This window comes from Cyanistes caeruleus, unplaced genomic scaffold (genome assembly GCF_971803275.1).
Source record: "Cyanistes caeruleus unplaced genomic scaffold, bCyaCae1.hap1.1 HAP1_SCAFFOLD_65, whole genome shotgun sequence".
In the NCBI taxonomy this organism is placed as follows: Eukaryota; Metazoa; Chordata; class Aves; order Passeriformes; family Paridae; genus Cyanistes; species Cyanistes caeruleus.
Genome location: NW_028255884.1, coordinates 3479045 through 3492734, shown reverse-complemented (window position 1 = coordinate 3492734; position 13690 = coordinate 3479045). Strand labels below are relative to the sequence as shown.

Here is a 13690-nt window from a genome sequence, read left to right as displayed (position 1 = left end):
CCCAGCCCTGGCTATCCCAATATCCCAGCCCTGGCTATCCCAATATCCCAGCCCTGGCTATCCCAATATCCCAGCTCTGGCTATCCCAAGATCCCGGCCCTGGCTATCCCAATATCCCAGCTGTGGCTAGCCCAATATCCCAGCTCTGGCTATCCCAATATCCCAGCTCTGGCTATCCCAGTATCCCAGCCCTGGCTATCCCAATATCCCAGCTCTGGCTATCCCAAGATCCCGGCTCGGCTCCGCCCGGCCCCGCTCGCTGCGGCGGCGCTGGAAGGGGATCCCAGCCAGGGACCCCATGGACATGGACTGCGGGAAGCCCGGGCCGGGCTCCGACAGCGCCGCGTGCAGGGAACGCAGGGAGAGGAGAACTGGGGGGACATTTGGAGATTTGGGATCGGGGGGGTCACGGCTGAAGGAAAGGGGGGACGGGGAGAGCCGGGAAGGGCATTTGGGGATGCCAGGAGTGACAAGAGGGGAGGCTAGGGCTGGCTAGATGTGGCATGGCTGGAGTTCAGGGCGTTCCTGTACCCAGGAAAGGGAGCTCCAAGGGTCCCCGCTGTCCCCATTGCCAGGACAGGGCAGGGAAAGCCGGGATGGCTGGGAATAGGGGTCCCGGGTGTCCTGAGTGCTGAGGAAACGAGGGGCTGGCTGCTGGGAGAGGCAGGAATAGGGGTCCGGGGGGTAAATGGGTCAAGGAGAAGGGGGCTCTGGGGGCTGCGGGAGGCGGGATGGCCGGGAAAGGGGTGCAGGCGTTCCTGGTGCCGGATAAGGGGGTGCAGGGTGGGACCCACGGCCGGGAATGGGGGTTCGGTGGAATGGCGGCGGCCAGGAATGGGGGTTTAGGGGCCCCTCGGCGCTCCGGAATGGGCGATCAAAGAGTCCCGGTGCCGGGGTCCCCCTCACCTCTCGCCGCCCCCCGGGAGCGCCCCCGGCCCCAGCGCTGGAGCCATCGCGCTGCTCCGCTGCGGCCCCGCCCACAGCCCCGGCCCCGCCCTCAGAGCCGCCTCCGGCCCCGCCATTGGCGCCGCTCTTTGCTGCCCGCCAGTGGCAGCCCGAGGCTGCAGTGACGTCACCGGTCGCCGGGCAGATCCCGGCGGCGCAGGGCGGCCAAGGCGGAAGCGAAAGTGCCCGAGGGAGCGCGGGGGGAGGGGACGGGGCAATTCCAGGGAATTCCCCTGGATCCCCTCCCGGGATCCCCCGGGACCCTCCTCGGCCGCGCACTGCGGGACCCCCGGGACAAACTGGGCTGAACTCCCGGGCCCTGCGCCCAAACTCTGCCTGGAACCCGCCGGCTTCGGCCCAAAGCGGGGGAAGCCCCGGCATCCGCGGATCCCATTTTTCCTGCGGCTGCGGCTCCCCAGCCCCGGCGGAGCAGGGGAGGATCCCCGGGAGAGGGGGTGCAGGGCGCTGTTGGTGCAGGAGAAGGGGCTGCAGGGGGTCCCGGAGCTGGGGAAGGAGATGCGGGGGGGTCCCAGGGCTCAGGAATGGGGATCCAAGGGGGTCCCAGGGGGGCTCCCCAAAGCCCCTCCCTGGGCACAGCAGGAGCTGGGTCAGGAGCTCTGGCAGAGACAAAAGGGGGTGAGCCCGGCATGGGGGGGACATGGGGGAGTCACAGGCGCTCCCGGGGGGGGACACGACCCCCGGGGACCCCTCCTCACCTTCTCCCACGTACCCCAACAGAGCCTCTAAATGGATGAGCAGAGCTCGGTGACTGCAGTATGAAACTTGTTCAGTGGCACAGGAGGATTTAGAATTGAGGACAGGGGAAGGGTTTAACCCAGCCTCCTGTTTGAACAGCCTGGAGAGGGGGCTGGGGAGAAACCCATGCCTGCATTGAATTGAGAGAGAGCCAGACCCGGGCTGGGAGAGATTTGAGACACACCCACCTTTGGACTTTGCTGTCCACAACACCCTGTCACATAAAGGTAAAACCTTACAAAAGAAAGGACTTGGAAAATCATGGTTTAGGACTTGTTACGTGGGCTTAGTGTAGCTAGCAGCTGGCCTGATAAGTTCTCATGCAAAAACATCTTGAGAATGAAAAGTTTGTTAACATAACAAACTATTCTTGGGCAGAAAAACAAGTGCACCTGTAGTAACAAGGGATCTGTCCCATGGGAATCAGTAGATAAAGTATGTAAACATTGTTAGAGAGAAAAGTTTGGACTGACGTGTACACTCACCATTACCAACCAGTGAACTGAGTTCCCAACCAACTGGAATTAAGCACTGTGCCTTCTGATAACCATGTAAATATAAGCTGTGTGCAATAAAGCTTTGGCTATGGTGGAAGAAGAAACAGGTGTCATTGTCCATCTCTACTGCGACACACCCAAGCAGGACATCGGGTCCTGCCGAAGCAGTGGAAAGAAGCAGCTCTGGTGGCCAAGTGGCACGGCCCATTCCAAGTGTCCCTGAGCACAGAAACAGCCCCAGCACAGCTGAACACGGGGGGAACCCTCAGCCTCGGCTCAAGGGCTCTGCAGCCCCGCAGATTTGGATTTCCCGGCTGCAGCAGGAGGATGGGAGCCGCCCCTGAGCCTGCACTGAAGGCAAGGCAGCAGCAGCCAGGGCTCCCCAGCGGGGGAAGCCCCTGGGCCTGCCCACAGATCCTCTGCTGAAATCCTCGGCCTGGGCACCCTCCTTTGGCATCTCCAGCCCCTGCGGGACAATCCTGGCTGGCACTGCTGGAGCTTCAGGGCTTTCTGTGCCTGCCCTCGCCACAGCTGCTGGGGAAGGCACCGTGAGAATTCCACTCTGGCTCTCAATTACACTCACGCTCTGGGCTGGCTGGGATTAGAGTATTGGAAAATAGACCAGGTGTAAAATTATTTTTTATTTGATTTCTCCAGTCAGGCTTGGTTTGCATTTGCCGTGGGGAAAGGAATTTTAAAGGTTTTTTTAAAGGGATGTTCCACCTCTTAGCAGAGATGAGCTTAACATCTCAAAAGACTGGGAATAGCCCAAAAGATTCCCACAAAGACAACGACCATCAACAAAACATCAAGGCCCCACAGCAAACATCAACCAACATCTACCCCAGACACTGCCCTGGCACAGCTGGAGACACCTGGTCTGGAAAAGGCTGAGCAGGAAATCCAGGAGTGCAGACCTAATTCACAACAGAGGCACAGAAATCCGGGTGCAACAGGAAACCAAACACTAAGGACTCCACAACTTGGAAACAATGAACACTAAACCAATGGATTTCTATGGGTTCAGACTGAATAAAGTTTAGGAAACATCTAGTAAAACTCACATGTCATGGAATGATTTTCTCTGCACATGCAGACTGTGTGTGGTTGAAATGATTCTGTTCAGAATCAAGTCATGCCTTATTTTTCTAAAGACGTTTTGGAGAGTTTTTGCTTTTCACAGTTTCAGTGAATGGATTACACCATTAGAAGAATTTTTTGTAATAATTATTTTATAGTGTCAGTTCTGTTTGGGCCAGGGGTGTGAGAATCAGTTTTTAGTCAGAGGAGAAGAAAAATAAAACATTTGATTGCTTTCTAATTTTTGTTTTTATGTTTGTGCATGGCTCTTAGTGATGACGAAATTATGGTATGGGTTTTTCCATGTTCACCTTTAAGCTGCATTTTGAAAAGTAGAAGAGTTTGAAAAGAGGCCCTTTAAAAGGTAAACAGTTACTAGAAAATTGTTAAAAAACCCCCAAAAAACCAGATTGTGGCTGCCCTGGAAGAGAAGCTTCATTCCAGGCAGCCAGCAGAGGAGCTTTAGAAATGCAAATTAACACCCCAGGGGCAAAGCCTGGACAATGTACCAGGATGTTCCTGCCTGGGGGAGGAATTGGGCTGAATTCCTCTGCCCCTCACCCCAAGCTCTGCCTGGGGGCACAGATGGAATTTGCACAGCTAAAGGCAGAGCCCATAGTGAGGATATCTGACTCTGCAGCAGAAATTGGTTAAGTTGAAAAGGAAAATGGCAAATGGAGATTGTTGTGAAAACTTCACTATAAAAAATGGGGGAGAATCATCCCACTCCCCACCTCAACTTGTGCTCTCACTTTCTATGTTATCCAGGGTGAATTAGAGCACTGGGGTTTTTTTGCTACCACAAGTTCAGGGAAACCAGTTTGGAATCCAAGTATGTGCTGATTTAATTAGAGAAAAGCCAAAAATTGATGCAGCCCTGGCTGGAGGGAGCACCCAAAAATGGGGAAAAGATGAACGGCCACCAGAACAAATCCTGCAACACCATGGACCAGCCCCTGGGAACCCTATTGAATTCATATCAGGTGCCAGAGAACTAATTTATCATTTCCATGGCATAATTACATTACAGGATGTCTTCAAAATAATACCCAACCAGACAGCTCAAGCTTCTGACTTTCTTCCCAACCAATCCACTCAGATGAGGAACACATTTCACCATGGGATGGAGTCAGATTATCCTTTAGCAGGAAAAGGAGACAGAGTTTGTGGAAAGTTAAATGACTCAAACTGCTGTTGGCAAATAGATCACAGAGGAAAAGTGGAGAAACAGATGACAAAGGATATAAGAAAAGAGCTCATGTACCGGTCCAAATGTGGAAAGGATGGAAACGGGCAACTTTTTTGTGGTTCCCTGGCAGACCATGGGTTAAACAAATGCAGTTTCTCCTCTTATGTTCTACAGCAACTCTCACCTTTTCACCATGCACACACCTTGCTGAGTGCAGCTCATTCAGCAGCTGAGCAAGGGGATGCAGGGGGTAGCCAGGCCTCCTGAGCCACAAACGGCTACAAAAGGACAGAGAATGAGGGCACCGAGAGCAATCCCAAAATCAAAGAACAACCAGGAAGAAAAAACAGAGTCAATGAGTGAATCTGCTTGCAGATAGGGCCACGGACTTGCACATAAGGAAGCAATGGGAAAAAGCCTCAGTTTCAGAAAATGTTACCAATTGACAAGGACCGCTGCTCTGACAAAGTCCCGCTAAATTCCTGAACTTCCAGAAGAACAAAGACTTAACAGAACCATCAATATCGGATGTTCTACAAAAGTGGTGGGTACATATTAACCGGGACATGCAGGAGGCAGATGGGGAAGTCTAAACCTTCCCAGCACCTCCGCCAGTGGGGAAAGGGACAGGGACACGTGGCCGGGAAAATCAGGACAAAAACGAGGCCGCGTCCTCCAGCAGCTGGAGAGAGCGCACGGCAAATGCCCCACGGCCTCTCCCTTTGGGCAGCAATAAAGTCACTCTCACACCGCTCCTCGGGCTCCTTTGGCCACACAAACCTCTGGCGCCGGGAATTTTCCCGCCCAGCCCCGGGCACAGCGCAGCCACCTCCGGGCTACCGACACGAAGCGGGACGAGCCAGCGCTGCTCCGGCACCGGCTCCTGCCGAGGCCCCAGCGGGAAGGAGACCGCGGGCAGCCGCTCCCGCAGCGCCCTCACGCCAGGGCCAACACGGGCCGGCCACGGCACAAGTCACCCGCCACAGCCCCCTGCCGCCCCCTCCCGGGCCCGCAGCGAGCCTCGAGCCCCCGCAGAACTGAGCGCGGCTCCCACCTGCGATGGCTGGGGCCGCCTCCGAGCTCCGCCGCCGCCTCACCGGGCTCCGGCCGCTGCCGCCGCTGCCGGGCCCGCACAGACGCTCCGGCAATGGCGGCTCTCCTGCCCCACGGCCGCTCTGGGGGCGCCAGCGGGGCCGGGCTTGTCCCCGCTCTGCCCAATCAGCGCGCGCCAGAGGCACGAGTGACGGCAGCAGCAGCCAATCGCAGCCAGCGGCGGGCTCTGCACACGGCACAGCCCCGCCCCGCGCTCTCAGGGCCCGCCCCGGGCTGTGTGAGGGGAGGGGCGGAGATGAGGAACAGGCTTGGAACGGGCCCGGCCCGAGCCGCCATTGAGCTCCGAACACAAACAAAGTTCTCCACAGCTCCCGGCCCGCCTTTCCCTGCCCTGGGTGTTCGGTGGGTCCGGCTCAGCGGGAAGCCCTGGAGCCTCACTTCTCCCACCTCTAATTAGGTGCCTCAGTGCATCGCTCGGATTTCTCCCAAAAAGGAGAAAACTGCCCCAAATACCTGTGGATGAGTGGGGGAGGAGAGAGATTTCTGGCAGAAAATTCCAAAAACTCAGTGAAGGATCATGAGAAGTAAATTAATATCCCTAAAACCAGCTTCCCCCCACCCCTCCCTCCTCCCAGCTGTGCCTCCTCCCCCGGCAGTGCAGGTGTGGTAAATTAAAGGGCCAGGAGACCTTCTGCTCCCTTTAACAAGCCTTTATTAGAGAGAACTGGGCCTAGAGGTGGGGGCTTGGGGTGCGCGCCACCGCCGCTGCTCCCCGTGGTCGACGTCGAGGAGGAGGATCACGCAGGCCTGTCGTCATCCACTGTCAGCAGGACTGGAGCCTCTATCCTCACTGGGATCACCCAGAGACTCTGTCTCAGGCTCAAAGGTCTAGGGGTGTCTTCCCTCTCAAGTCCTGCCCAGGTCATGGCAACCAGCTTGCCGGACTGAGATTGGCGCATCCAGTCTCCCCAGGTCCCTGCTGCCTCCACAGTGTGGTCCTCCAGATGTTCCTTGAGCGTGGCTCGTTGTCCAGGGCTGTCTTTGCTCCCAGGTGGTAATATGATTTTAATATGCACCCGTGTGCAAGTCTTTATGGGAAATGGGGAAGTTCATCCTGGGCAGCAGCGGCTAAATTGCCTGACGGGTTGGAAGAGAGTAAGGGAGGGGGATACAAATGCAAGGATAAAACAAGTACAAACTTCTTAACAGTGAACCCTTTTGGGACTTACAACACCAAAACCCCTTATCCAGGGACCTAAACTAGGATTGAAACAGGAACATATAATTTGAACATTGGGATTTTTATTTATAACAATATCCCCCCTCTTTTAATTTGACCAGGCATCAGCCTGCGTCAATTTGTTATTTCAGGCTCCAGGTAGTGAAATTTCTTTAGTCTTTGGTATTGGTCATATACCCTTTTTGCTTCTTTCAGCTCTGAACTTTCTAACATTAGGATCTTAGTTTTTCCCTTCTCTTGGGTTATTTCTAATGAGTTGTAGATCGTGCTGCTAGACTGTATTACTGAGGTAATTATTCTGATCAGACACGGGATGACACAGGGAAGAAATAACAGTCCTGCTAGTCCCGCTATACCAATGAATGCCACCTTTTCCCACCAGCCCTTAAAGGACCAGAAACTATCCCACCAATCAGTATTCAGGATCGGCATCCATTCTTGGTTCCCTACATAGGAGATTTTTCTGATCTCTTTAAAAATGTTCCAGATTACTTCACTTTTATCGTCTATTTCTAGGCAGCATTCAGAGGTGTTGAACTTCCCACAGATTTCCCCCTCATCAGCGAGAAGGTAATCTACTGCCAGTTGGAGTTGGTACACCAGGTACATCAGGTCTGGGAGAGGTGGTCACTTATATGATCAAGAGCCAGGGCTGTTTTGTTCCATGTTATTTCAATTACAGCTTGGAGCCTGATTATTCTGTTTAACATGTATATTGGGCTCCTATATCCCCAGGACCCATCCTGGGCCCAGGTTGCTGGCCCATAAGTTCTTATTATTTCCTCCAGGGTCCAGACTGTTCCTTTCCAATTCTGGGTCCCTCCTGTGCTTATTACACTCCTCTTCTTCCTTTTTATGGGCCTCTTTAAGTTGTCATATAGTGGTACTCCAAGCTCTGAGCCAGCTTGTTTTGGGAGCAGGAAGAAAGCTGGCTTTATCACCCCAATCGTGCAGCTACCTGACCAGTCTCCTGGTAGATGTGTATAAGCTGCATCCTCGCAGATCCAAAAGAAATCATCTGGGGCTTTCCAAAAACCTTCCCTGTCTTAATAAGGGTTCTCATAATACTTTGATAGGCTTCTAATTCCCCAGAAGGGATTGATCCCCTTTTCTGCACATTCATAAAGGTTATACCCTTTGTGATAAATGCACCCTTTTTCCCTCTTCTCTAAGGACCAATATTGGTTGGGCTCTTGGGGAACCCATTTAGTTCCTAGATTCTTCGTTATAAGATATCTTTTGCATGCCATCTGCCCCACCAGGGTTCTATATCTTTTTCCGGTTTGTAGAATACAGTCTTCCCCAATTACCTTAGCCTTTAACTCCCATTTTTCTCTTCTCCTATACCCTGGTGTGCTTTGGCCTTCCCCAGTTCATTTTATGCTTAAAATTTCTCGAGGTTTTAAACTAATTCCCTCCCAGGGCCAAATATCAGACATTTTAGTACTCCCACATACCCAACAATCAGTTATATTTAATTCCTTGCTGATGTTTTCAGCTGAATCAATGAACAAGTTCTTCCCACTCAAATTTTCCTATTCTTCATTTCCCACCCTCATGTCCACTCTTTTCTCCTTTACCACATTAGGTTCACCTTTTACTGGTTCGTTCTTTTCAAAGCACAGCCAAGTATCCCTCATGGGACAGTCTCCCAAAAGACGTTCTCTAAAAGTGACCGTATTTCTGGTAATCCAATATGTTTTTCCGTTTTCTTGGCGTTCTTCTAATTGTGATTTGTTGTAGCAAGAAGGACTCAAATTTGTGTGGACCCTTACCAGGGACCCTAGATTTTCCCCATCATACAAGGGATAATAACATTTCATGCAAGAGTCTGTCCCCATGGCATTGGTGAGGTGCATTGCTATCACCAGACCTACCATGAGCCTTGTGATGATCCTTTTAGGCTCCCTGCAGTCCGTGACTCCCAAGAGTCCAGCAGGAACCATGTTTGATCTCCCCTGGTCTTGCCTCTTGGGGTTTCCTCACACTTTTTTGGGGGTCTGAGTCCGAGGCTTACAGCTTTATTATTTTTTTTGTCCTTCTCCTTTTTACTGTTGTCGGTTTTGGTCTTGGGAAAAGCTGCCCAGGGAGGGATATAGTCTTGGCTAGGAAATTGGAGCCTTATTCGGGGGGGGAGGGGTTCTTTTACTTTTTCAACTAATAATAATAATAATAATATAATAATAATAATAATAATAATAGTTACAAGTTAACCACAACTGGAAAACACCTTAACATTAGTTCACAGACTTTAAAGAAACACTTAACCACAAATGTAGCAGCCAAGAGAACACTTAACAACAACTGTTGTAATTCCAGTTCCTGATTGGGGACTTCATTCTCTGAGTTTCCTTCTTAAGGTTATTTTCAAGTCCTTGGTGTTGGGGACAACAGTCCAGTTAGAGGGATCTTTTTCGGAGTTTACTTCCCCATCTGGTGGTGCCACTGGTCCTTTAACTCGAGTCACGTGTGTCCACCCTTTTTCCCGGGTTCTCACAGCCGTATGTGTGGTGAGTTGAAATTGGTAGGGTCCTTCAAACTTTGGAGTGAGAGGAGAGTTAGCCCAAGATTTTACCAATACCCAATCCCCAGGGTTGATATGGTGTGTGTCTACCTCAAAGGGAGGAGTTTGAGGGAGATACCCTTTTTTCCTGAGGTTTTCTAAAGTTTTAACAACAGTTTCCAAATACCTCCTTGAGGTTTCTTCCCCTTCCGTATACTGGGCAGTGCTGTAAGGAGTAATTAGGAAGGGGAGTCCAAATAACATTTCATAGGGGGATACCCCTAAATCTGCTCGAGGTCGGGTTCTTATCTGTAATAAAGCCAAAGGGAAACATTTTATCCAATCTAATTTACTCTCCAGAGTCAGCTTGGTTAAGGTCGTTTTTATGGTCTTATTCATCCGTTCTACCCGACCGGAGCTCTGGGGATGCCATGGGGTGTGTAACCTCCACTTTATCCCCAGGGCTTCAGTGGTTTCCTGGAGGACACAGGCAGTGAAATGGGGGCCTTGGTCCGAGTCTATGTTATTGATTAACCCATACCTGGGGACAATATGTTCCAAAAGTATTTTGACTACTACTCTCGCTGTTTCATTCCAAGTGGGAAAAGCCTCTGGCCAATGGGTCAGGTGATCTACGATCACTAGCAGGTGTTTGTATCCCTGTCCTAGAGGCATTTCTGTGAAATCAATTTACACATTTTGGAAGGGTCTCCCTGCTACTTCCCTCCCCCCTGGTACGGGTTTCATCATCACTCGTTGGTTTACCCTTTGACACGTTACACAGCCCTGAGTGATGGCCTTTGCTATATCATAAACCCCTATGCAGATGTTCTCCCTCAAGGAGTGGTCACATAGATCCTGCATCCCCCAATGTGTCAATTTGTGTATTTCATCCAATACCCTGCTGTTGCAGTCCACAACTCCAGGATCTCGTCCAGGGAAGCAGCAGGATTCTGGGGACCAGCATGAAACACCAACCGAGATGGGCTCCCGTTCATGAAACCATTTATTCAGCATGGGAACAAAGTCAGGTCCAGAACAGAGAGCCCTGAACAGAGGCACAGCAGGGGTTTTTGAGGGACAGAACCCCCGAGGGTTTCCACCTTTGAGGGTGAAGTTCAGGGTCAGGGACCAGTAGAAGCACAGCAAGGGAGAACCCCTCAGGGACTCAAACCCAATCAGAACTCCTGGGCCGCCCTTCACAAGGGGTTTGGGGTGGGACAATGTAACTCTTTGTCTCCCTGAGGCTGCTACCACACCACAATAATATTTTTTCCCCTGATCTATCATGCTGAGCACCATGCAAGGCTGTAGAGAGGTCAAGAGAACCTCTGTTTTTAAAACTCTGCCCTGCAGCTATTCCTTACAGTGCTGTCAGCAGGGAAGACATTTTGTCTTCTAAAACCTTACTTCTGATAGTTTTTCCCATCTGAAAACTATCTGGGCCAGGGGCAGCATGCAGGGACCTGCCCTGCCTGGGGGAACTTTTAACTGGATCTTATAACTAAGTATCAGAAACAAGGGCACACACTCTGTATTCCAGACTCCAACATTTTATTCTTATTCTTAATTTTCCATGGTTTAAGTACTACTAGGTCTTCATCTACTTCAGCTTCTACCTCTTCTTCCTAATATTCCTATTCTTATTCTTTATCATTTTTTGGTTTCTGGAGGGTCTTATGCAGGTTTTGGGGAGGGGGGGGTGGGTTTGGGGTTTTTTTCTTTCCTATTACTACTTCCTAAACACAACTTTATTTTCTTTTGTTAGAATTGTGTGCGCTGCAGTCCAGCAGACCGCCGTCGTGTCCTGGGAGCAACACCTCCTGTCTGTGTCCATTCCTCATGGCCAAAGTGCCCCAGGATCAGCATGGAGTCCTTTCCTGAGGAGAGGAAATGGCCTTGGAGTCCAGCAGGGAGGAGCTGGAGCCAGTGTCCCTGCAAAGGGCCAAGAGCCGTGTGGCTGTGGCCCTCGGGGACCCGGTGCAGGGGTGCCGCTGGCGGTGCCAGGCTGCCGCTGGGAGCCGATGACTTTCCAGGTGCCTTCCCGGCCGGACGATGGGCCGGGATGCGGCGCTGAGCCCCGGCAGCGAGGGTCCCCCTTTGGGTGCCGCTTTGGGCTGCCGTGTGCCCTCGGGGAGCCGCCCCGGGGGTGCCGCAGAGCGGCTGGGGCCGACTCGGCCCGCAGGGCCAGCGCAGGCCGGGGCAGCCCGTGCGGCTCCCTCGGGGCGCCGGGCAGGCCGCGGGGCAGCCGCCATCTGCAGCCCTGCACTGCTGGCAGCGGGCGCTGATCCTGTGGCTGTGCCGCCAGGCAGGGGCAGCGGAACAGCCCCCACAGCCCCCGCAGCCCCCGCAGCCCCCGCAGCTCCCACAGCCCCCGCAGCGCCCGCAGTGCCTGCAGTGCCCGCCTCAAGAGCAAGCGGCCTTTCCTGTGGGGAAGCGGCTGCCCAGGAGAAGAGGCATCTTCCACCGTGGCTTGGGCTGCCAGAGGGCCAGGCCCGGCACAGAGTTGCTCTTGTGGGCACAGCTCGGGCTCCTGGCACTCCACCCAAGCTTCTCGAGGGACAGGCAGCAGGATTCCCTCCTGGGCTAAATCTGCCAGTCTCTGCTGCCTGGCCTCTTCTCCTTCCTCGTGCAGCTCCAGGACGCTCACCTCATCCCAGTCATCGTCCTCCCGCTGCCAGGCCTTGAGCTGGCTGCACAGGATGTCGCAGTATTCCCTGCTGTCCTGAGCCAGCTCTCCATCACTGTCATCATCCCAGCTGGACCTGGAGGATTTTCTCTTTGCTTTGCCTCCAGTCACCTCCTGGCCATCCTGGCACAGCTCTTGCTTGCGGCAAGCTTCCCATTCCAAGAGTGCCCCGTGGCTCGTGCCTTCTCCTGGGGACAGCCGCTGCTCAGGAGATTCTTCCCAATCTGAGAATTCCTGACAGTGATCGCTGTCCGCCTGCCACGGCTCCTGCTCCCTGCACTCGTCCCACTCGGAGACAACTGGGGAGGGCTCTTGCTCCCTGCCCTCATCCCAGTCCCAGAAATGCCAGTAGCTCCCCCATACTTGGACCAGCTCTTGCTCAAGGCCTTCATCCCACTCAGAGAGCTCCTGGCAGCTCTGGGCTTCTCCTGGGGACAGCTGTGGCTCAGTGCAGGCTTCCCCTGGAGTCCCTTGCTGGAACTTGTTCATTTCTCCTCAGCAGAGCTCTGGCTCTTCCTCAGCGCAGGACTCCACGGCTCCTCTCCTCCCTCTGCTTGCCCTCTCAGCCTCCTCCTGCTGCTCCCTCAAGGCCTGGGCTCTCTGTGAGCCGGGCCAGGGCCTGGGGGGCTGGGACTTGGGCTTCTCCTTCTCCTCCTCCGTGCCTGCAGTCCTCTGGTGCACACAGGTACCTGGACACAGCCACTGTCCTGGGACTGACCCAGGCCCCACAAGCCCTTTATATACCCCCCAGCCGGGGCGGGGCTCTGCCATGTCACAATGGACTTTGGGCACCGCAAGGTCCCGCGTCACCACAGGCCCTGACGCACCGTGCCTGTGTCACAAAGGGCACCCCGGCACCCCGTGCCTGTGTCACAAAGGCCTCCTCAGCACCCCGTGCCTGTGTCACAAAGGCCACCCTGACACCCCGTGCCTGTGTCACAAAGGCCACCCCGGCACCCCATGCCTGTGTCAAAAAGGCCACCCCAGCACCCCTTCAACAGCCCAAGGCACCAGGAGCGGCCTGGAGCAGCCCAGGCCTTGGGGGATTGCAGCCCCTTCTTCTGAGCCGCTCCTTCAAATGATCAGGAGTGGCTGGGGCCAAGTGAAGGTGCAAAAGGAGACCGTGTGTGTCTTCCTTTGAAAGACAGGGGCCTGCTAAGGGAGGCAGGAGGCTCCTTTGCAATGGAAAATGTAAACCCCCTCGCTCCCAATTATTATCCCTTTGAAAGGCACTCTCTGGCAAAGATAGGAGGACAGGAAGAACAGTTTGTGCTGCTTTTGCATGAATTGCTATTTGGTGAGCAGGGAAGAAGCCCCCCATGGAAATGATTTTCCTGAGAGGAGCTGCTAAGCGAGAGCTGCCCCTGTGCCAAGCAAAATCCAAGAGCTGGCTAGCTGTGGGAACTGACTACCTATTAAAGCATTTAAAAAGCTGGATCCACCTCTGTGAGATTGACATTTTGCAGACAGGCAAGCCAGGGAAATCTCTCTCTTGCTTCCACCTTTGAGGAGGTACCCGGCTGCCGGTCGGGCCGGGCCCCGCTGCGCTGCGGCCCTTGCAGTCGTGCTGACAGTGGCCACAACAATCCTTAAAGCTTCAGGGTCCCCTGACACCCGGGCAACCGAGGAGGAAATTAAAGGAGCGGGTTCGCTGGAGTCCCCAAAACCAACTGGAATAGGAAAATCAAGTAGGGATGAGGCCCATAAAGCCTGCGCAGCACAGGAGCAAAGTGCAAAG

General features: G+C 53.6%; 2 protein-coding genes across 6 annotated transcripts in view; one reads left to right on the top strand and one right to left on the bottom strand.

Moving 5' to 3' along the window:
* Nucleotides 1-13690, bottom strand: part of LOC147647200 (uncharacterized) — a 182290-nt gene that overhangs the window by 9826 nt on the left and 158774 nt on the right. Inside the window, exon 1 of one of the 5 annotated variants that reach the window (XM_086872562.1) lies at nt 2078-2262. The exons of 3 other annotated variants lie outside the window; for them this stretch is intronic. Coding sequence is in view for 1 of the 2 variants with exons in the window: in XM_086872560.1 (XP_086728686.1) it covers nt 907-953 (47 nt within the window). In the remaining variant the exon portion in view is untranslated. Of the gene's footprint in view, nt 1-906; nt 975-2077; nt 2263-13690 lie in introns of those variants that run through there. One more of the 5 variants, XM_086872560.1, reaches the window with a different exon arrangement.
* LOC111944285 (uncharacterized) overlaps nt 1-13690 on the top strand; it is a 211548-nt gene that overhangs the window by 126696 nt on the left and 71162 nt on the right. The window lies entirely within an intron of this gene.